This window comes from Poecilia reticulata, linkage group LG20, assembly GCF_000633615.1.
Source record: "Poecilia reticulata strain Guanapo linkage group LG20, Guppy_female_1.0+MT, whole genome shotgun sequence".
Classification (NCBI taxonomy): Eukaryota; Metazoa; Chordata; class Actinopteri; order Cyprinodontiformes; family Poeciliidae; genus Poecilia; species Poecilia reticulata.
Window position 1 is genome coordinate 11,194,288 of NC_024350.1, and position 22,212 is coordinate 11,216,499.

The window sequence follows — 22,212 nt, forward strand, 5'->3', positions numbered from 1 at the left end:
TGTTTGGGTTGAGTCAGTGTAACTAATGAAATAAGGCTGAATCTATAATTGGGATTCTGATGAGCAGCCACATGACTAGTGATATTGTACAGTAGTTCAAAGATATAATCTTTAGCTTTTATGCTACACCAAATTAACCAATTATTGAACCAGCTATGAGAGGACATACGTTTGTATGTCATCTGATATCGACAGACAATACAGAGCTATATTATCAATATATCTACATAATAGATACATGATCTATATTTCAGGTATTTTGCAATGTTTGAGAATAACTTTTACAGAGTCAAAACCAGTACAGATAATTTTTTCAAATTCATTTTAAGTTTTTGATGTCTATCACTTTGACCGGTGGAGGCTCTGCATTTAGTAAGGAGGCGAGGCAACACAATGTAGTTGAGGTGGGTTTATTTAGGAGCTCCAGGTCACCATTACACCAACACCCTTCTCAATGGAAGATGGTATGCTCCAGGAGCATTTGTCTCCCTTTCTGCTCCACCTTGCTGAGACACACCCAGAAAGGCAAGTACTCAAACAATTAACTCAAATTGAACCAATCTAAATCAGAAACAAGCTGACATTTTCCCCCACATTCTCTGAACAGGAGAGATGGCCAGTCTCCCCACCCAAAACGAATGTTCACTAAATGTCACAATATAACTGAAATAAAGAACTGATACAAAACACATTTGAACTGTAAATAAATAACATAATATCAATAATCAATATGGGATGGAACCCCTGGTCTCCATTACATTTCCTGCCCCCGTCACCCAGGACAACAGTACTCAGTCCTCAATAGTCAGCCACAAGGTCAGACTTCCCTGACCGATACTGCACTGTAAAATCAAAAGACTGCAATGACAGATACCATCTTGCAATACACATATTACAGTCTTTTATTTGGTGTAACCATTTTAGCGCTCGATGATCTGTCTCCAGGGTAAAATGGCGCCCCCAACAGATAGTACCACATTGATTCCACAGCCCATTCTTTTTCAACCGTGGAATACCTGGTCTCTCTGTCTTGAAGCTTCCTACTAAGAAAAACAACAAGATATCTTTCACCATCAATGTCCTGCAACAACACAGCACCAAGGCCTACTCCACAGGTGTCAGTTTGCAGTATAAATGGGTCATCAAAGTCTGGACTGTAGAGAACAGAGTCACTGGAGATTGCAGACTTCAGGTCCTTGAAAATTTTTCACACTCCTCTGTCCACTTTACTTTATTTGGTGCAGAGACTTTTGTTAAATCTGTAAGAACAGCAGCTCTGTCTGCAAAATGGGGAACTTACTATACCATCCCACTAACCCAACAAAGGTACGGACCTTCCTTTTTGTTGTAGGATCTGGGTATGCATGAATCGCTTCTACTTTTCCCACTTGAGGTCTTACTTGGCCATGTCCCACCATATAGCCCAGGTACTCTACCTGCCTCTGAGCCAACTTACATTTATTAGGGTTAATCGTGAGGCCAGCAGATCTAATTAGCTGTAAAACATGCTGCAGATTATGAACATGCTCCTCCCACGTCTGGCTGAAAATCACCACCTCATCCAGGTACGCTGCAGCAAAATCAGATGCCTCCCTCAGCAGCTGGTCCATGAGGCGCTGAAACGTTGCTGGTGCCCCCTGCAGGCCAAAGGGCATAACCCTGAACCCAAAAACCCCAAATGGCGTTATAAAAGCAGTCAATTCTTTCGCTTTGCCAGGGCCAGCTGCCAGTAACCCTTGCTGAGGTCAAGCGTGGTGATAAAATTGCATCTCCCAACTCTCTCCAACAGTTCATCAATGCGAGGCATTGGATAAGGGTTGAATTTAGAAACACTATTGAGATATCTAAAATCAATACAAAATCTTAAAGTGCCATCCTTTTTTTGGTACTAGCACTACTGGACTGCACCATTCACTCACAGAGGGCTCAATGATCCCCAGCTCCAACATGAACTGTATCTTGTTCTTGAGTTGTGGGACAAGACGTTCTGGAACCCTGTAGAACTTCCTGTGGGGTGCAGCATCTTCTCTGAGGTGAACTCTGTGTTTTATCAGGCTTGTGAACCCAGGTTTTTCCTGAAACTGCTGTGGATCCAAGAGGGGTTTTATGTCCTGCTACTGGGATGGCTGAAGATGAGAGAGAGAGAAATTGAAACAGATACGGAGCTACAAGCTGGAAAAAACAGCTCATTTATCTTCCTCATCGTCCACCACACGCACAAAGAGTTACAGCAAAACAGTTTCTGCATGCTTTTTTGCGGTGAACAAAGGTCATACGTATCCAGTTTGGTGCCAATCGGAAGACGCGTGTGTTATTTAGAGACAATCGTGTGCATAGGGCGAGGGACAGCAATTTGGCCATGCCCCCACAGGTCAGCCAGCATTTACAGAGTTCATCATCAAGTCATTTCATGTCAGGTGGCAGAGGATTAATTCCATATGAATAACAGTAAAAGTAAGACATACAGAAGAAAAAACAGGTGATTTTCTGTCGGAAGTGGGAGGGGCTAAGGTGATGTCATCATCTCACCATGACAATGTGATGAGCGTTGGTCAGTAGTGAGATATAGAAAGTCTGATGCAGCTGTGACCTTCTATGTGGAAGTTATGTCAGTTTGATGTTTTATGGCGAATAGTCAAAGTTTGGCACTTAGCCACGCCCACATGCTTTGATTTACAAAAATTCCTGTGATAACTTTTTTACCTTTCATGTCTCAACTGTCTGCTGATTGAGTTTGAAGTCTGTATCTAAAAAACTGTAGGAGGAGTTCGATCAGATTCGACGTCTCTGAATAAAAGGAAATGGCGGCCTTGATCCAAAATGGCCGACTTCCTGTTGGGTTTTGACCATGGCTCCAAGAGACTTTTTAGTAGGTCCTGAAAAGATATACATGTGTACCAAGTTTAATATTTCTAGGTTAAAGCATGTTTTGGGGCCCACTCAACATATACAAAAACTCACCATTTTGATAACTTTTATTGCCCCACCCCTTATCTACATCCTCACCAAGAATGACGCCAATAGGTCAAAATCCCTAGGAGGAGTTTGTTAAAGTTCGACGTCAGTGCAATTGAAAAATCACCAACATTTGACCTTTGACCCAAAATGGCCGCCTTCCTGTACATTTTAGGGGGTACCTCCAAGAGACTTTTTTTCTTGATATGGGGGGATCTACCTACATACCGAGTTTCAGATCTCTACGACCTACGGTTTCCCCCAACTCACGTTAGGGGGCGCTATAGAGCAGTTTGGCCATGCCCACTTCGGATTCCACCAGAATCCAAAAATTTTACTTAGGGGACATTTTTCTGTGAAGTTTGGTGAGTTTTTGAATATGATAAAGCCCCCAAAAAGCCAATTCATTTTACAGAAGCATGAGAATGAGAAACACTACAATTACAATAGGCCTTCGCAGCGCTTAGCTGCTTGGGCCTAATAAAGGGCAAGGTTTCATCTTTCCTTCCACCTCCATTCTGGCTGAACCTAAAAACTTCTCCTTTCTTCTTTGAGCTCTGGATTTGGATGGGTTTACACTGCTCACCTCCAGTTCTACATCATAGAATGGTAATTCCTTAAGTGAGTTCTGTACTGCCTGGGCTCTAGTAGTGACCAAGCTACAGATTGGAGAAGAAAGTTCTGCTCCTGTCACTATGGGGACATTTTTCTGTAAGAGTGTAGTGTTCTGGGTTTTGAACTGTGTTCCCTCATGGCTATCAGTTTGAGTCAAATGTCCAGCTKCTGTGTTTGACACTAAATCAGTCAAAGTGGGGACATCCAAGCCCAAAATGACAGCATAAGGAAGCCTCAAAGCTAATGCTACCGGTAATAGAAATGTCTGACCTCCTATAGTTAAATAAATCTCAGCTACAGGATACTCCATTTCATCACTGTGAATGCAACTTATTTTTGTCTTAGCATCACTCCACAGTTCTCTTGGCACTAAGCTAGACAGAACCACAGACTTGAAACTTCCTGTGTCTAACAAAGCTGTTTCACGTTGATCATTAACTAACACAGGGACTGTGTGAGCAGTTTCAGAGGCAGGGAATGGAGAGGGTGGTCTGGGGACCGAACAGAGAAGGGAGGGCTTACTTTGTGTAGTGGCAGGACATGTGTACTGTGTATGACCCATTCTGTTACACTGAAAACACCTGACATCTGGTCTTGAGGAAGAGTAGTTCTTAGCAGGGTTGGGTTTAGCCACAGAAAATGACTTGGTAGCTGAATAACTCCTAGTCTGACCTATAGCACCACCTCTTTCACCCCCATCAGACTTACTTCTTCCCGTAGGGAAGTTTTCACAGCCAAAGTGGGCTCTTCTGGTCCCCGCCCTTGCTGACAAGAAGACTTCTGCCAAACTTGCGGCCTCCTCTGCAGACTTTGGGGCTCGTTCCCGGATCCACACCTCCAAKTCCGGATTCACCATCCTCAGGAACTGCTCCATGATCATCAGTTCTGAAATGTCCTTCACTGTAGAAGTCTCTGGTTTGACACACTTCTAGAAAATGTCTTTGAGTCGAACATAAAGTTCTTTTGGTGTCTCACCTTGATGAATATCCAGGGATCTAAACCTCCTTTTATAGGTGTAGGCAATTATCTAATATTTGGTCAGAATGGCATCTTTCACCTTGTCATACATGTGAGAATCTGCAATGTCCATCAGCACATAAGCACTACGTGCTTTCCCAGCAGTGGCGCAAAAAGTGGGTATGCAGCGTATGCAACGCATAGGGGCGCAGCACCAGAGGGGGCGCCAAAAGCTCCGTCTGGAGGGGGCGACGCGCCGATGATGTTTTCCCAAACACTTCAGGGCGACTCACGCTCCTTCCCCTCGCGCACATAACGAGGTAAATATAGCGAGTTTTACCCTTCACGTATCGTCGTCGGGTGGGGGTCGGGCGCCGATTTATGTTTTCGCATCCACCTGAATGATGTGTAGTTGCGCCACTGTTTCCCAGTAAGTAGTGGAACCAGTCGGACCGCACACTCTTCTTTAGGCCAATGACAGACCTTAGCTATCCTTTCAAAAGTTGTTAAGAAATGCTCCACATCTCATCAAAAGCCAATGGAAGCAGCTTTGGCTCCCTTTGTGTGGCCGGTAGCTGATAGGACATCTGACTTTGTCCATCATCATGGCCGTCTCCGTCATCATCATAAGTGTGAGAATCCTCCTCCAAATAGCCACCCTCATGTTGTCGTTTCTTCTTCAATTCCTCCACATGAGTCTGGAGCTGTCGAAACTGTTATTGTAAATTCTTCCATCTTACTTCTTGGCGTGCTGATTCATTCTCAATCTGCTGGTCTCGGGCCGTTTGAGACTGCATATGAGGTTTGAATGAATAAATCGTGTAATTCAGTCGATTTAGAGTCACGTCTGAAGTACTGTCTGCACAGCGTTGGGGCATAGCCTCCCCAAAATTATCTTCTTTTGCGCAACATTATAAAAACAAGAAGCTCATCATGTCACAGGAGCCCAAAATTAAATGAAGAAAAAAACAAAACAATGGAGGGTTTTAAGGAAGAAAGATACAAAAATTAAGTTGCCAAAAATCAAAGAGAACGACTAAAGCTGACAATAGATTTGATTGACACTATCCCTTGAATCTTTAGGATTGATTCAGCAAAAATTAAAACTTTAAAAATTTAACTGTTAATCGGATGTTTTACACAAAATAACTATTGATTACTCTTGTGTTATAGCACTGATATAAAACTTACTTTTTTTTTTAGCTTTATTTCAACAGTGTTATTCATTCATTAAAAACATACCTGGAGTGTTGCTTTAATTTTTTGTTACAATTAGCAAACACTGAGTGGCACTGCAAGTTTGCTGATCTCATCATGGTTACTTCTCAGTCCAAACCTCCTAAGAACACATTTTCAATATGTTGTAAATGTATATATATATAAAAATAATTGTTGTTATCACGTGCTTAAAGCAGATTCCCAGAAAGATCAGGAGCTTCTTAAAGAGACAGAGGCCCAATTGCAAGTGGTCACATTACAAAGTCCAATTTCTTTTTAAGTCACATTTGATATACAGCGTTGTTAAAACAACTGGAGGTAACAAACTTAACTTTGCTATAAAATGGTGCTATGAGCTTTGAAAATACAACTGCCCCTCTAAATGAAAACAACTTGTATTGGTGATTCAGACATAAAATGCAGTTTATGTTAGCAAATACATCATAACATTAAATACATCAAAATAATGCTAGCTAGCAATGAAAGTAGCAAAAGATGGCAATTAAGAAAAAAAACACAAGCGCACATGTATGGTAGCTTTTATTTTACCCGTYTTCTGGCCATTACAACCTTCACTAAGCTGTCATCTCATCTGATCGTGTATCTTTTATAAGTGMTGTGATTTAAAGACTCAAACTTAAACAGTGATTTYGTTGTAGGCCAAGTTGTCTTACAACATCTCAGGGACATGGATCATGTTCAATGGACTTTAAAATGTTGTTCACAAGATGAAAAGGGTATTTCTGAAGTGTATGTTAATGTTGCTTCACAGTGCAGTCAGATTTGTTTATCTCCAGCGGATGCCCAGAAGGTGGCAGCTCACGRCCCACAGCTTCAGAGCTGTGCCATCATCTTCACCTGCCCTGCAGCTGTCTGCTCTGGCACAGTTCCTGGAAAAAGAGGAAGATTGAGGTAAAGGGTTTTTAAAAGGTGAATTATTAACTTTGGTGGCTAAAGTGTTTTTTTTTTTTGTTTTTGTTGTTGTTTTTCTTTGTATGTTTGTCTTTTTACTTGGTCTTTTATAAAAGTGTTTGGGGTTTTATCCACTTCATCTCACACAATCCTGTTTTACCATGAAAAATACAAAAAATGGCTTCCTCAGTTTGATTGTACTATATGAAACTCATCATTATTTAATTTCTCTCACTGACTTGTAGAATCCACCGGTGAGCAGCTCATTCTCTGGAGTAACGATGCAGTAGATAGAGGTGGACGCTCCCTCTGCTGGGGTTCGTTTCAAGAAACTGAAGATCTTAGCTATGTCCACAAGAGGGCGCCTGATGTTCCTTGTAATTTCGGTGTTTACTATGCCAGGGTCCACAGAGAAAGCCATCACACCAAGAGCTAGAGAAGGGGAAAAGGGAGAAATAGATTTTTCCACCCTTCATCGYAGTTTGAAATGTGTTGGTGTTCTTTATGTGGCTTATATTATTTAAAGGGGCAGTATTATGTAAAATCATCTTTTTTGAGTTTTATATCATGTTATAATGTTGTTCCCTCATAAACAAAACATACCTGTTGCCTTAATTCTGTCATGCAGGTTTGAAAAGACCTTTAATCTCCCGTGGCAACCATTCAACTRCAAAACGCTTGGGGGATGACTAAGGATGACGCTCCTACTAGSAGCTGAAGTTTGCAAGCCTCTGAGCTTCTACCTCACAGAGCTCCTCTCCCCTGCAATTCCCCCTCTCAGCTCCTTCAGAATAGCCAACAGTAATTAGCAAACACCTGCTGGATCTGTGTGCATCTGCAGAGCTCATTATACAAGCTACTTCTCTGTGCAGCGCTGCTAAAAACATTGGTAAAGAGTTAATGGAGGAGCGATGTTCCTGACGGACGTGATGGACGGTGGAGTGTCAGAAAGAGCAGGAGCTTCTTAAAGAGACAGAGGTTTAATTTCAAGGTATTAAATTATGTAGTCAAATTTCTTTTAAGTCATATTTGATATACATGGAATTTTCAGATCAACTGATGTTAACATAGTTACTTGATTATGTTAGAAAATGGCACTACGTGCCCRGAAAATACACAGTGCTGCCCCTTTAAACAACAAAGCAAAATTTGCTACAAAATGGCTAATGCTTTTACTTTATATGTTTGGAAACATTGAGATAAGTAGGTGTGACTTGTGGAAAATGTTATTTTTTTCACTAAAAACGCTTCAGCTTGCTCATTTCCTTGCTTAGAGCAGTTGTGGCTGAGGCATGAGATTCTCACACCGGCAGCCAATGCAGATGTGGACCTTTTATTTTTCCGTGCACAAGGAGGAACACTCATATAGTCAAAGACAGGCAKTCAGTCTTAAGTTCTCTGCCTGACACACGCAGACAGAAAAAAACACCAACACACCCTACCCTCAGTCCTTTTGGCAAGCTCCCTGGTAAACAGCACATTAGCTAGCTTGCTCTGAGCATAGGCCCTGACGGGATGGTAATCTTTATCCCCATTCAGATCATCAAACTGGATCTTGCCCATGGCGTGAACTGTGGACGACACGTTGATGACCCGGGACGGGGCAGAGTGCTTTAGCAGGTCCAGCAGCAGGAAAGTCAGGAAGAAATGACCTGAGAACGAAGAAACCGAGCGCCCTGTTACAGAACTGAGGGAGAGAGAGAAAAAGAACTGGTTCATTCATTTCTTAAAAGAGAGATAAAAGYATCTCAGACTTTCTAACACCTTTATCCCTTACCTAAGTGATTGACTCCAAACTGCATCTCATACCCATCCATCGTCCTTGCATAAGGACAGATAGCAACACCTGCATTGTTGACAAGGTAGTCCAGGGTCTTCTCAGCTGAAAAACAGAATAATGTCGTATCCCTTTGATTTTTGAAAACGTTTCTGACTTTGTCCTGTATGCATTGTGTCCGTGTTTCACCCACTGTTGTAGATATTCTCGGCAAACAGGCATATGGACTTGGTGTCAGCCAGGTCTAGCTGCCTGACAGCCACTTTAGCTCCGTTCACTTCCCTCATGATGTCAGATGCCGCCTGCTCTCCTTTCGCTGTGTCTCGGCACGCCAAAATCACTCTAGCACCTACAAAGACAGATTAAYTCCTCTGAACRGTGATGGGTTTTTGCCTGTACATGCAGGTGTGAATTTGAGCAATGTCGTGGTTTTGTTTTTGGATGTCATAAGAATGAATAATTATAAATAATTTGTAGTCAATGTTCCTAGTATTAAATTGGCTTAAAATCCAATTTAAGCCAATTTGATATACTTTTTACAATTTAAACATTTTCCTCACAGGATAATCTGAATGACAGATGAACGAAAGTAATTTTTTTGAAAATCTGAAAACATCTGACTGTGCCTGCTTGCCTCTAGCAGCTAGGTCTTTAGCTGTTTCTTTGCCTATTCCGGTGTTTGCCCCGGTTACTATGGCCGTCTTCCCCTCAAGACGAACATCTGACGACAACTTGGGATAGAACAAAGACCTGAGGAATAAGAAGTCACACTGAAAAAATCCTTTCAAGTTTATCCTCTGGTATGTTGAACTTTTCTGCTGATTACGTGCTCAAGAGATTTCTTACCTGATAGTTTGCATCTTTTTGTAGGCTTGGGAAGAAAACAGGCAAAATAACTTAAAAATCCGAGTAGGAGTATCATCTACAGGGGTTTGTTTCAGGGCTCAGGTCCAGTGATMTGACAGAAAGAGACACAGAGAGTGGAGAAAAGGGAAATATGTTGCCCTTCACGRGTTTACAGCCTTACTGGGAAGTTACTTTTTCAGTATAAATGTCCTTYTGTTTGGGTTGAGTCAGTGTAACTAATGAAATAAGGCTGAATCTATAATTGGGATTCTGATGAGCAGCCACATGACTAGTGATATTGTACAGTAGTTCAAAGATATAATCTTTAGCTTTTATGCTACACCAAATTAACCAATTATTGAACCAGCTATGAGAGGACATCTGATATCATCTGATATCGACAGACAATACAGAGCTATATTATCAATATATCAACATAATAGATACATTATCTTATCAGGTATTTTGCAATGTTTGAGAATAACTTTTACAGAGTCAAAACCAGTACAGATAATGTTTTCAAATTCATTATAAGTTTGTGATGTCCATCAAAAACGTATATGACTTGAAACTTGACAAAAATGTAAGTAGCAACCAGAGACTACAAAAGCCTTTGCTATCAAGGACTTCTGCAAGGGAGCAAGTGAAATTCAAAACTTGTTTTCACAGGTGAGACCACTGAAATTTTAGTCTTTTATTAGAGTGGACTTTCTGGTGCTTTCCACAGCTCTGAATCTATCACCTGTATTGAGTATGGTAGGGAGGCTCTGATCCCACCTGCCGATTAGGCCGACACCGACGTCTCATTCAGTCCTGAGACGTGTAACATTACGTTCCAAATGCAGAACATTAGCTAAACGAGGGAGTCTCCCACTTAGGTGTACTCCTCAATGTCTTTAAAATATGAGAAGGAAGTGCTTAGTGAAAGTCCAAAGTGGTGCTTCAAGTGTATCACTTGACGATTTTCGCATTTTGTCACAATCCTCAATTAATTTTATTGGTATTATATAAACAAATAATTGCACACTTTTATGAGTTGTAAGAAAAATGAAGCAATTTTACCAATAAAAAACTAAAAAATGTGGTGTGTATTTTTTCAGCTTTATTCTGATTCCTCCAATGCTCATTGTCTTCAAAAGTAGCCTAACTGTAAATTATAAGAATATAGAGTCCAGTTTAATCTCTGTGTGAAATAAGGTTGTTTTAATTCAATAATCTCTTAACATGGATGAAAAGTAATTGTTCCATTGGTAGACTATTTCACTTATTACATTACTCATTACAATGTCTTGTTATAAATGAAAACATCTGCCAATGGAACTAGCACTTTTTTACCAGTATTAAGGAATTCTTGACTTAAAAAAAGCTTCTATTACGTGACCATCATGAAAACCAAGGAACACACCAGAGATAAAGTTGTGGAGCTTGCAGGCTGGAAAATTGTGCGCTCCACAAATTCTGCATTCATGTATATTGGCAGGAAGGTTTTGGCTTATATTTGTATACATGGATATGAGTACTGATGTGCTTTACTCAACAGTTTAGGAGGATATCTTTTTTTTTTGTTTTGTTTTGTTTTTCTAAATCTGCTTCTGAAATAAATTACAAACACGTGTTTGTGTCCTACAACTGTTTACCTCTTGAAACTTCTCCATCCTTACATAAAACCACCACCAGGGGGGTACACTTGAGCAACTTGCTACATTTAACACATACACATATAAATGCAGTCAATTTTTCTCACTCATTTAAAGCTGAAAAAAAAAAAAGAAACAACCTCCTTTTAACTGTAAAGACGAGCTCTGTGCCGCCTGGCCAACCATGTCTCATGTAAACTATGTGAAAGCTAGTCATAACTTCCTGTTTTCTCCAGCAACCATATAAATAAGCAGGGATCCGCACTCACTCGCACACAAACACACACGCATATATAAACATACCCCTGCTGACCCAAACCAGGCCTAACTGAGCTCTGCCAGCTCCTCTCATGTGGTCTCCCTTTGACGCTAGCTGGTCTGACTGCTCGAGCAGTTTCTCCTCACAGCTGCTCGCCATCCCCTGGCTTGATGAAAGGCTGTCTGTCTGTCAGCGCTGGGACAAACACAAAGGGACCTTGCCACATATATAATTAGCCTTGCTTCATAGCGATTATAGATCATCGGGAGGAGGACTCTTTCATTGTAATTTGTCCATCCCAAAATAGGAAAGTTGACAGAGAGCGACCACAGAATGCCGGATGGCTGCCATCCATGAAAAAAAAAAAGAAAAAGGAAAAAAAAAAAAAAAATACTCAGACTTTAATTTTGAAACATATTTAATTTTAATCAAAATAGTCTTTCATTTATCCATTGCATCAGAGTTGATTGATATGTACATGATTTGTTAAAAGCTGCGTACACATGGAGAGGTTGTGATTGATCAGTGCAGTGAACCCAGCAAGACAACAGCAAAGCTTAGTTTTGTTTTCTTCAGAGGTTTTCCTTCAGTCCTTCCCAGAAGACACAGGCTCTTTCAGGGCCAAATGTCGACACGCTTTGCACATCCCACTCGGTTGTTTAAGAGTGCACGGGAAAAATAGTAGCTGGCGTTTCTGTTGGCAGGTGACAAGATCCCAGTTTAGATGCAATTTGTTTTGACAGTTTTGAAAGTGAAGCAGTCTTCAAGGTCACTGTTTTATCTGGACTTTTTTTTTTTTTTACGCAAAAAAGTGAAAATGTGAGTACATTTTCTCAATTTCACCTTTTGTATGAATGTTATGTGATAGTATATGACATGGCGAAACAATCAGAAGCTGCATTCACAGCTGAATTAAGGGCTTAATTTCCACTGAAAGCTGTAAGCACAAATGTTTTCATACTCTAACAGATTTAGATTTTTTATTATTTCCATTCAACCAAGAACTTTGTTTCTGATTGAAAATTAAACAGGCATCATTCAGAAGTTTAGGGGGGGGGGAGATCTATCAGCATATATTTACATTTTATTTTTGCAGGTGAAAAATTATTTCTCTCCTTGTTTAACAATTAATATTACAGAAGTGTAATCCATTTTGTACGTTTCTACTGAGATTTTGTTGAATTTCCACCAATTATGAGCTCAAGTCTTTGAGAAAGGCCTCGTTTCAATCATTCTAATTTTCAACTCCATCCACAGATTTTGTATCAGATTGAAGTTAACTCTGGCTGGGAAACCCAAAATGTAAAAATAACCTCATGTCAGAAGAAACATGGAGGTAAAATTAAAACATTACTTTAAGGATTAGTCTGCCAGGAGTATAAATAATGCTGGGCTTAACTAAATGAAAAAAAGGGAAAAAAAAGAAAGGAAAAAACAGAAACGACTGTGGCAATAAAATAAAAATATTTCAGCACTGACTTTGCCACATTTGGTCCTGAAGGGGCCTGAAACAGTTACGGACCCAGGTAAATAATACAAAAGAGCTTTTGTAAACACAAACATTATGATTACCATATTAATTAAGCACCCATATGGCACACAAAAATGAAAAATAAAAAATAAAAAGAAAGTAAAAATAACTGAAATATTATAATTCCCAAGTGTTAAATGATGAAAGCGTAAGGCTTAACAGTGAAGCGCCATATTAAATATTGACAAATTTCATAGATTTTTTCACATATTCTTTAAGTTAAAAAAAAACATGTTTGACGAGAACTGCATTATAATAGGAGCCAAAATGATATTTAGAAAGTAAAAGCATCAAGAATAAACTTTTTTCAGGGCGTCACTAAACTTTAAGTTTATGATGGTTTGCATTTTGCCTCAGTTGCTCTCAGTTGCACCACATGATCAAACACATCCTCCTCACTGAAAATCAAACAGAGGAAAACTCACTTCTTTCACAAATAGATAACGCTTCTTTAGAATATATACAATCATCTATCACTTCTGAAATTTCGGACAAAGAGCATTAAGAATTTACCTTTAGAAGAACATTCTTGAAACATTTTGATTTTCTTCATTAAAATTTGCAAAATAAAACAATCCAGCAATAAAATAGCTTATCAAATGCATAGCATTTTTTTTGTAGACACGAATTGCACGTCGGGTGCAATAAGAAGACAACAAACAAAGTCTCTGTACAGATTAAACATTTGTCATATCAGAACTTGATGCGCTTTCATAATGCAAAAAATAGGCTTCTGCGAGCTTCACTCAGTGAAATGCTTAAAATTCATCATCACCATCATCATCATCATCATCATCATCATCATCATCATCATCATCATCTTTGTACAGACTCTGTGTTCTGCCAGGTCCGAGTGTGGCTAACAGAGTACAGTTTCAATCATAAAAAAAACAAAAAACATTGAAAATAATTTCCACATGGTGGATGTTTTGTTACATGAGGAAGCTCTTAAATCATCCAGATGTCAAACTTAGAAGAGTTTGGAGACATAAATGGGGAGGATGAAAAGTGAGAAATTAGATATGTATTAACTATTAGTGTTGAGATAAAGCTGAAATTTCCATGTAACAAAAAAAAAAAAAACTTTTTTTTTTCTTTTTTGTTTCTTTTTTTTTTCCCCAGTATGAACTCAGTTCCCTAGAAAATTACACATCACTGTCTGGAAAGAAAATAGTTTCCAACTATGAATGTCTGGAAACAATATGAGAGATGAAATGCATGTAAAACTTAAGAAAACCAAACTTTGTATTTCTTTGGTGTTATTTTAACAATAAACCCTTTACATAATTGCGATAGACTTGAAGCTTGTAGAGATGATCGCCCTTCGAACCCGCTTCACTTTCCCAGTATCATCTCTTGCACTGGCAGAGTCTGTTCTCGCAAGGTGCTATGGGAAATGGAGTCCCCCGGGGACCTAAGGCAGCTCTGGAAAAACGGGGCCGTCTCGTTGGCTTCTTCCTGTACGGGGCTCCCGAAGGCGCCGTCCGACCCGCCCTCGTCGCTGCTCTGAGACGTCTGGCTGACGTAGACGACGATGACGTCACCGGTGACGTTCATCACCTGACCGCTGGAGATGAAGGTGGTGTTGTGGCTGCCAGAAACAAGACCTGAACAGTGAGGAGCAGAGGAAATGGTTGGGTTTACGACAAATTGGAAAACAAATTTCATGTCAAGCGCTGGAAGAGGAGAAAAGAAAAAGAAACAAAAAAAAAAACAGACATATTGTGGTGTTATGTAAGATTTTGAACTTCCTCCATGACACAAAGCAACAGATTTTGAAGCAAAGTGAAGAAATGAACCATGTGTTGGCTAATCCTATGTGACTAAGACCCTTAGCCCAGTGGCAGAGTGGGTTCAATGACAATGCAAGATGGCCACAAAGAGGCCATTGGCTGCTGTGTCATTTCCTTCCAGCCAACTTACAGTCTACAGAACGTTTAAGACTTTAAGAAAATCCAGACATGAACATCAGGAATGTCAGAGAAGTTTAGGGATTTAGTAAGAAGGCAAAACGTTGTTGCCATTTAGGCCAGTTTATGTTTAATTCAATGACAGAAGTTCTGCTCTGAGTGTAACAATCAATTGTTCAACCTGGTGCGTTTTTTTCCATAAGCCTATTATATAAATTAGCAGGTAATTGGGCATTTTTGTTGCTTAAGTCACATTTCACCGCATTGATCCCCTGCTTCCCATTTTATCCCGCCTCCTGTCTGACTTTCCAGCCGACCCACCGTGACTCACAAGTCACGGCTCATCTGTTCCGATCTAGACACACACACACGCGCGCGCACGCACAGAATCACAGGAAATATAAGGAAAATCACTGTTTATAGCCTTATAGGGCAAACTTAACAGAACACCTAGATATGTAAAAGTTTAGAAGACAAACACCGTCAGTCCATCATTTAGAGAGAGTGCCTCTGTGTTCCCTGCCTCAGAGTCCTTTCCCGGAATGCCAGTCTGAGAAAAATGTGTCATTCAACCACAGCTTTCAAAACACAGCTCAGTGGAATCTCACAGGCTTCTTGTGATTTATGTGATTTATACTTTCCTGAATCTGCTTGTTTTATTATTATTATTATTATTATTATTATTATTATTATTATTATTATTATTATTATTATTATTATTATTATTATTATTATTATTATTATCGTTATTATTTTATATTATAGATCGTGAACAAGTGCAGCAGCTATATTTTACCTCAAGAGTAACTTTAAGCTGTAGAAAAATAGAGAGGAAACTCTGGACAACATCTTTCTGTTTATTGTTTGGTTAAAAGATATTTCAAGTGCCCAGGTAAAACCGCGGCCTTCTCCTTAACCTTTAAATAGCACGCACGGGAAGTGGTATCCAATCAGCTGTCATTACAGCATGATGGGAACTCATGTTGGTCAGTGGGCATGTAATTAAAACACCGAGTCACCAGTGAGAGTCGAAAAAAAAAAAGGGATGGTGTTTGTGTGTTGGGAGGGTAAGGTTATAAACGTATTACTCAAGCTGTGCACATCTTGCTTCAATTAAAGCTGTGGTCACTTTGCGCAACCCTGTGGAACTCTGGGTAAACAGGAGCTTTTGTGCTGTAGATGCACACAGAAACACACACATAGACAGACCGAGCGGTGTTTGCTCCAGTGTGGTTCTGGTGGTTCTCAAACGCATCAAACACACACACACACACATATCTTTTTCCTGCTCCCTGTGTGGTCCGTCCTCCTCCTTCCCCACAAATCAGAGCCCAAATATCAGAACCGGCTTTAATAAAACATGCTTCTTGGAAACAGTCAGAGCTCTGATTGCTGTTCCGACACCAAACCGCTTCACTGTAAAAGGCTCAACTAACAACGCGCCAGTCTGACCTGAACAGTGTACTTATCAGACAGTTACTGATTTACTATCTGGATATTAATGTTTCCCTCTGTACTAGCAGCACATACCTCTAATGAGAGTGAAAGTTTTAGAAAGTTACATTAAAGACTTTTGAGCAACTGTTTCCAAGATTATCTTGATTTAAATTCAGGAACTTCATCCTCTTCATGTTTTTTTTCTTTCTTTTTTTAAATGTTTTTACTGTATTGCAGTAAGAGTTATCTGAAGGTTGCTTCAAGCTAGCTGGTGAAATGCTCTGTTGTCATGCCAAAAAATAAATAAATAAAAAAGTTTTTAAAAGACATTGACATAAAAAGCAACTTATAAGCAAGATTTGTTTTATTTCCATCCCCCCAAGAAACTCCAATCAGCAACTTTCTGGTGTGTTGTTTATTTTTTCTACCAGTTCCAGTGTTAAATGTTTGCTAGAATTTAAAGTTTATTGATCTGTGAAAACGTGCTCTTGCATTGTTATGTCATCGGCAAAAAAATGGTCTACAAACACCAATATTATCATTTACCACAATAACTGCTGGGACAATTTATCGCCCAGCAAAATGTGTTATCGTTTAAGAGGTTTAAGAGTTTTTGAGACCCAACAGAAACTATAAAGAGATTTCTTTTCTGACAAAATATATAGTTTTGTCCACATTACAAAGAGGACTGCATTAAAAAAAAACAAAAGAAAAACCATTAGGCATTCTTATGCTGCATGTGAACAGTATATTTTGCCAATTGAAGATGTTTTAAATTTAAATGAGCACACCTGTGGTATATACTCAACGGCTGCAAATTTCAATATTAAAGTTTTCACAGACCAGGTGAGGGCAGTGGAGAATGGTAAAGAAAAAAGTGTCAGAAAAAAAAGTGAGCTAATCAAGATCAATATCATAACAGCTATTTTCAGCAAAAATATCACAATCAAATATTGTCCTCACATTGTACAGGTGCAATTAAATGCATCACACAATGACATGTTTCATAATCATTCTTAACTTACACCCTGGCCCATGTATTTCGTACCTGAGGTAGGAGTTGGTTCAGCCAGCTCACTGTGGAGACTCTCAGGCGAACACTCCAGTTCCGACTCCTCCAAAGAGGCCTTGTTCTCTCTGCTGGGCCCGCAGGAGCCTCCCTGCCCCGGCTCCGGTCTGGGGGCCTCTTGGGGCTTGTCCAGGTACAGTTCTCCAGCAGATGTGGACATCATCACTGCGCTGACCAGGGTCATGGCGGAGGCTGCATTGTTTCTAGTTGACTCAGATTCTGTGCTTGCCAGTCTATATAATTCGTCCTGTTTTATCAGGGACTTGTCAGACAGGGTGGACCCGAGCTGCGGCGTCGCCAGAGCCTGGGACAACGGCAGGCAGAGTTCAGGAAGGGGACTGGATGGAGGAGCCGGAGAGGAGGAGGAGTGGATGACGGGAGGACAAACTGAGACAAGTGATCTAACACACATCTCACTCATGGACGAGCCCGTCTTTTCCTGATCGACCTTTTCCTCTGGTATTCGATTGTCCCTTTTATCCTCTTTTCTGTTTTCCTCTCCATCCCTTTTACCTTCGAGGCCCCCGCACGAGCACGTTCCCAATGTCCCCGGAATAACCGCCTGGCTACAGTCTTCGTTCTCTCCCACTTCGAGTGGCTCGCGAACAAGACTGACGCACACGCAGGAACCTGCCAAAAGCGGAGATGCATTAACAACCTCCTCCTCTGACAGTTCCTCTGGTTCTCCGGATCCTTGGCTCTCGGTCTCGGTCACCATCTTATCCCTGGCCCCTTCCTTTTCGGCCATTCCCTCTGTGAAGGGCAGAGCAATCCTGACGCAGGGAACAGACGCCGGGAAGGTGGACGGGGGGTAAAACTCAGGACTGTGAGAAGCTTGGCAGATGAGTTTGGTCATCTCACACGGCGTACATTTGGAGCCAGCGACTTCTGGTATTCCTCCTCCTTCAGCTCCACTGCGGTAAAGAGGGGCCAAAGTCTCCTAGAATAAAACAAACAGTGAAAGATGAAACTGAAATCAAGTTTATTTCTTCAGAAAAAGTGGTGCATGTCAAAACTTTGTATGTTTCTTTTTCATGCTCGAAGTATTTTCAATGTATTTCATTGAGGTTTTAAGTAAGCAAACAATGTGAAGTAGCCCTGAATTGCAGTTTGGTGGGGAAATCCTGCATGAGCGTTTCAAGCATTTGTATTCAGCACGTGTGGTGGAAAATCTATGAGTGTGTTAAAATGGCCTAGTCAAAGCATAGGCAGGAATTCTATTGAGAATCTGAAGAGCGCGTATCATTTCCTTTCACTTTAGAATTATGTCCAGCACATAAACATCCAGAAGTGTGTGAGAAAAATGTAAAAATTAATTAATTAATTAAATACTAGTTACCTGTTGTATCCTGCTCCTCTTCAGATTCTGGACACAAGATCGGAGATTAACTAAAAATATATAACACAACATACAGTGTTACATATTGAACTGCTGAGCAGAAGCGTGCCTTTGTTTTTGTCACGTGTAAACTCTTGAGTGAACATGGTCAACACCGAGAAACTTATTTTAAGCACAAGTCAAGAAGTAACGGTCAAGGAATTCACAAAGGAATTTTAACTTACCAGAAAGTAACTTGAGTTTGTCCTTGTAGCAGAAAAGCAGCAGTATGAGGAGACACAGAACAGTAATCACTGACAGCAATGAAACTATAAACCAGGAAGGTGCTGGACCTGTAACAACAGATAGATGAGTTTGCTTTGGTGGTCTGCGTCTTGTTACTTAGCACACATAAAATGCCCAAAACATTTTGTCTTCAAAATCCTTTGCGGATCGAAACTTTAAAAGTGACAGAAATATTCATTGGCGGCTGTCTTACCAAAGACAAGTGGTCCGCACTCTGCATCGGCCTGAGCGCTGCCTGGTTGCTCCTCAGTCTTGCCCTCAGCCTTACAGCTGGGAAAAGAAGACATAAATAAATAAATAAATAAATAAATAAATAAATAAATAAATAAATAAATAAATAAAATAAAAATTTTGCTAAATGCACTGTAAACACACTTGCCAAACTTTAGAATATTAGGTTAAAATATGCAGAATATGTTTGTAAAATACTCGTAGAAATACACGTAAAAGTCACCTTGAGCACATTTTTACATAGATATAAATCTAAAGGAATACTATAGGATGTTTTTACCATTAGATATGCAACAAGATGTGACTGTCATCGAGTGAAAAAAACAAAAAAGTTTTCAAGGTTTGATCTGGGACAATTGGGTACATAGAGAAGGTGAAATTACAAGAAGGAACTCAGATCTGGACAGAAGTTGATGATTCTAATAGCTAATGGAACAGAGAGCTGCTCCAGTGCATTTATTGTCCACAGAATGTCACGGTATTCCAGGGAATTCCTTACTTGGTCCACTCTTTGCATTGTTCCTGATCCTCCTTGGCAGAGTAGAAGCCATTCTTACACGCAAAGCAGGTTTTCCTTCCATTTTTTGACCCTGATGAAGAGAAAAAAGAAAAAAAAAACTTACACACACATTCATTATCGCAATATATCAGTGATGTACAGCCATCCGTTAATAGCTCGACATGCATGGATGTGTTTCCTGTTAAACTGTCTCACCAGCTTCTTCCTCCAGTCCGGAACCAGGCCCACAGGTGGGTATCTTCTCACAGTATTCGCAGTTGATAGGCGAACACTGGAGACCAGACTTGCATTGACACTGTTCTTCTCTCTTCAAGTCTTCACTGTGAGCATTTCTTTTCATAAATCCCTTACCTGCAGGCCAAAAGAAGTGAGCAGGTTAGTAAAGACACAGGCACTTTCTTCAGGATCTTGTCTTATTCTATTTATTTATTTATTTTTTGTTAAAAGCCGCAGACGCTGACCCTCATCACAGAACTTCTTTTTGATACAGTTGGTGTCTCCCGTCCAGCCAGGCTGATAGGTATCTCGATTGCAGTCTACGCATACGGTGTCTTGGGATTCATTGCAGTGAGAAAACACACGCTGACCTAGAGAAAAGGCAGCCAGAGGGACACAGACAAGATGAAAACTACACACACATGATTACAGTAGGCGCCTGAAAGCTGCAAGAGGAAAATAACTTGGGCATGTATGAAATTTAGAACCTCTTTCCTCTTTTTCTTTTTTGTAGTTGCTTCTTTTAGCATTAAAATCCAACTATAAACTGTGTGTGACAAATGTTGTGAGAACATTTGTCGAAGCTATTTTCAGCCAAATGTTGCGCTTTTAAACATCCTTCCTCTTTTGAAGTGACTTTGCAAATGAAAAAAAAAAAAACAGAACTTTGCTTCCCGCTGATTCCATTGAGAAAACCTCTGTCGCCACCTCCCACTTTTAGGTGTCTTATCACCATGTGTGCATAGACGAACTTCTTGTTACCTGGCGGACACTTTTTGCAACACGTGGAGCCGTTCAAGTAGTGATTTTCTTTGCACTGGGCCGATTTGGAGATTGCATCCTGAAAGAAAAATGATATTATTTTTACTGCATTTGTACAGGGCGGTTGAGGCTTATAAATCCATATGACTGGTTTATAATTTTTTTAGATCTTTTTCCAAAATCCCAACCACCTCTTCAATGTCAAAAAAAAAGAAGAAGAAAAAATAAATCTATGAGGATTGCTGAGCTATTTCCAAGACATGCTCAGGAATTTTTACACCCTCTCAGAAAACCTTACCAGAGCTGCATTTAACCTTTAAACCAGCAAATGAAGCTCTAATTAGACGGTGCTCAAACTCTTGCAAAATGCCTGCAAAAGTACGCCGCTTAGGCTAACACACATGCTGCACACACCCTCGCATCTCTCCAAACCTGCGGCTTGTGAACTCCTCGCCGCACTGCTGAATTAGAGAATCTGGCTGTTATGACAGAGGTGATGCCAAAGCCACAAACTCTATATATAAAGGTAGAAAAATATAAGCTAGGGGACTGACTGCACTTTGAACCAGCCGTCTTCAGGTTCTCGTTATGCCGTTTTCAGTTTAAGTTTCCCATGAAAATATGCAGTTGTTTATGCTGTGGTTTGCACTGTAAATAAAGGCTGCGGCTGTACAGAGCTTCAGTTCACCACTCAGGTAACATTAAGGAAATTAAGAATTACATATTATCCATTGAAGCCGTTACATTTTGATGAATAGTAGTGGTTTTTACAACATCATTAACTAATTTACGTATAAAAATATGGTAGTAACGTAACTGAATTTTTGTTTTTTTTTTACTATTATTTATATTGATTATGCTTGGTACAGTTCACATGTTTGATGCTATTTTTTCCTTATTTGATCTTTTTAAGGTCACGGCATCTCTATCAAATGTGTGTCCAGACTTTGACTAGGACACTTTAACACACTTTTTTTTATAGTTTTCTTTTGAATTTTTGTTATTCCCTTAATTAAGGAATAATTTCATACCGTTCCAGACCATCACACCAAAACCACCATGTTTGACTGGTGAAATTATTATTTTTGATCTAAAATACTGCGTTTAAGCCAGATTTGACTTTTTTTCTTTTTTTTTTTTTTTACATAAAGACAACATTTAGGTGTGAGAAGAAAGAAAAAAAAGAGAAGAAATCTGTGTGAGGAAAATACTAAACATTTCCGTTGCACATAGGCTGCATTACAAATGAATACATTAACTCAGCGAAAGTTTAAAAATGCCTTAAAACCTGTTTAAGTTCCCCTGCATCAGAGCACATTCAATCATCAGACACTTTCATCAAGTAAAAGACGTAAGAGCAGTGTGACATTTTGTTTTACTAAAACTTTTTACATCTTCCATCAGTTTTTCTCACCACACCTCTATGTTAAACAGTGTTTAGTCTCCACGTCTGTCTGCGCAGCCTCGGGCGACGGCGGCTCAACAAGAACACTGGCTCACATTTAACGACCTCCTCTCAGACGCACACAGCGGCCAACCTTTGTTTTATATTCTAACCAAAGGGATAATGATGCACAGCACTCATAGCTCGCACCACAGAGCTAATAAAGACCATGTGCTGCAGTAAACTGAATTGTTATTTCCATCCATCCATCCATCCATCCATCCATCCATCCATCCATCCATCCATCCATCCATCCATCCATCCATCCATCCATCCATCCATCCATCCATCC

The 22,212-nt window shown here is 40.0% G+C and overlaps 2 protein-coding genes across 3 annotated transcripts in view; both read right to left on the reverse strand.

Moving 5' to 3' along the window:
* The window catches only part of LOC103456531 (retinol dehydrogenase 12), a 10,207-nt gene extending 731 nt beyond the window's left edge, over positions 1-9,476 (reverse strand). The window contains exons 1-7 of one of the 2 annotated variants that reach the window (XM_008396148.2): positions 9,281-9,475; positions 9,069-9,184; positions 8,628-8,783; positions 8,435-8,539; positions 8,100-8,309; positions 6,897-7,089; positions 6,269-6,635 (exon numbers count right to left, since the gene is read on the reverse strand). In XM_008396148.2, the coding sequence (XP_008394370.1) occupies positions 6,533-6,635; positions 6,897-7,089; positions 8,100-8,309; positions 8,435-8,539; positions 8,628-8,783; positions 9,069-9,184; positions 9,281-9,294 (897 nt within the window). In that variant the 5' untranslated portion in view covers positions 9,295-9,475 and the 3' untranslated portion in view covers positions 6,269-6,532. Of the gene's footprint in view, positions 1-6,268; positions 6,636-6,896; positions 7,090-8,099; positions 8,310-8,434; positions 8,540-8,627; positions 8,784-9,068; positions 9,185-9,280 lie in introns of those variants that run through there. The other variant, XM_008396149.2, reaches the window with a different exon arrangement.
* A 2,100-nt stretch (positions 9,477-11,576) lies between these two features.
* The window catches only part of tnfrsf11a (tumor necrosis factor receptor superfamily, member 11a, NFKB activator), a 13,776-nt gene continuing 3,140 nt past the window's right edge, over positions 11,577-22,212 (reverse strand). The window contains exons 2-10 of the mRNA XM_008396147.2: positions 20,477-20,555; positions 19,960-20,085; positions 19,694-19,849; positions 19,478-19,568; positions 18,941-19,017; positions 18,687-18,794; positions 18,463-18,512; positions 17,103-18,063; positions 11,577-14,314 (exon numbers count right to left, since the gene is read on the reverse strand). Of these exons, the coding sequence (XP_008394369.1) occupies positions 14,043-14,314; positions 17,103-18,063; positions 18,463-18,512; positions 18,687-18,794; positions 18,941-19,017; positions 19,478-19,568; positions 19,694-19,849; positions 19,960-20,085; positions 20,477-20,555 (1,920 nt within the window). The 3' untranslated portion in view covers positions 11,577-14,042. The remainder of the gene's footprint in view (positions 14,315-17,102; positions 18,064-18,462; positions 18,513-18,686; positions 18,795-18,940; positions 19,018-19,477; positions 19,569-19,693; positions 19,850-19,959; positions 20,086-20,476; positions 20,556-22,212) is intronic.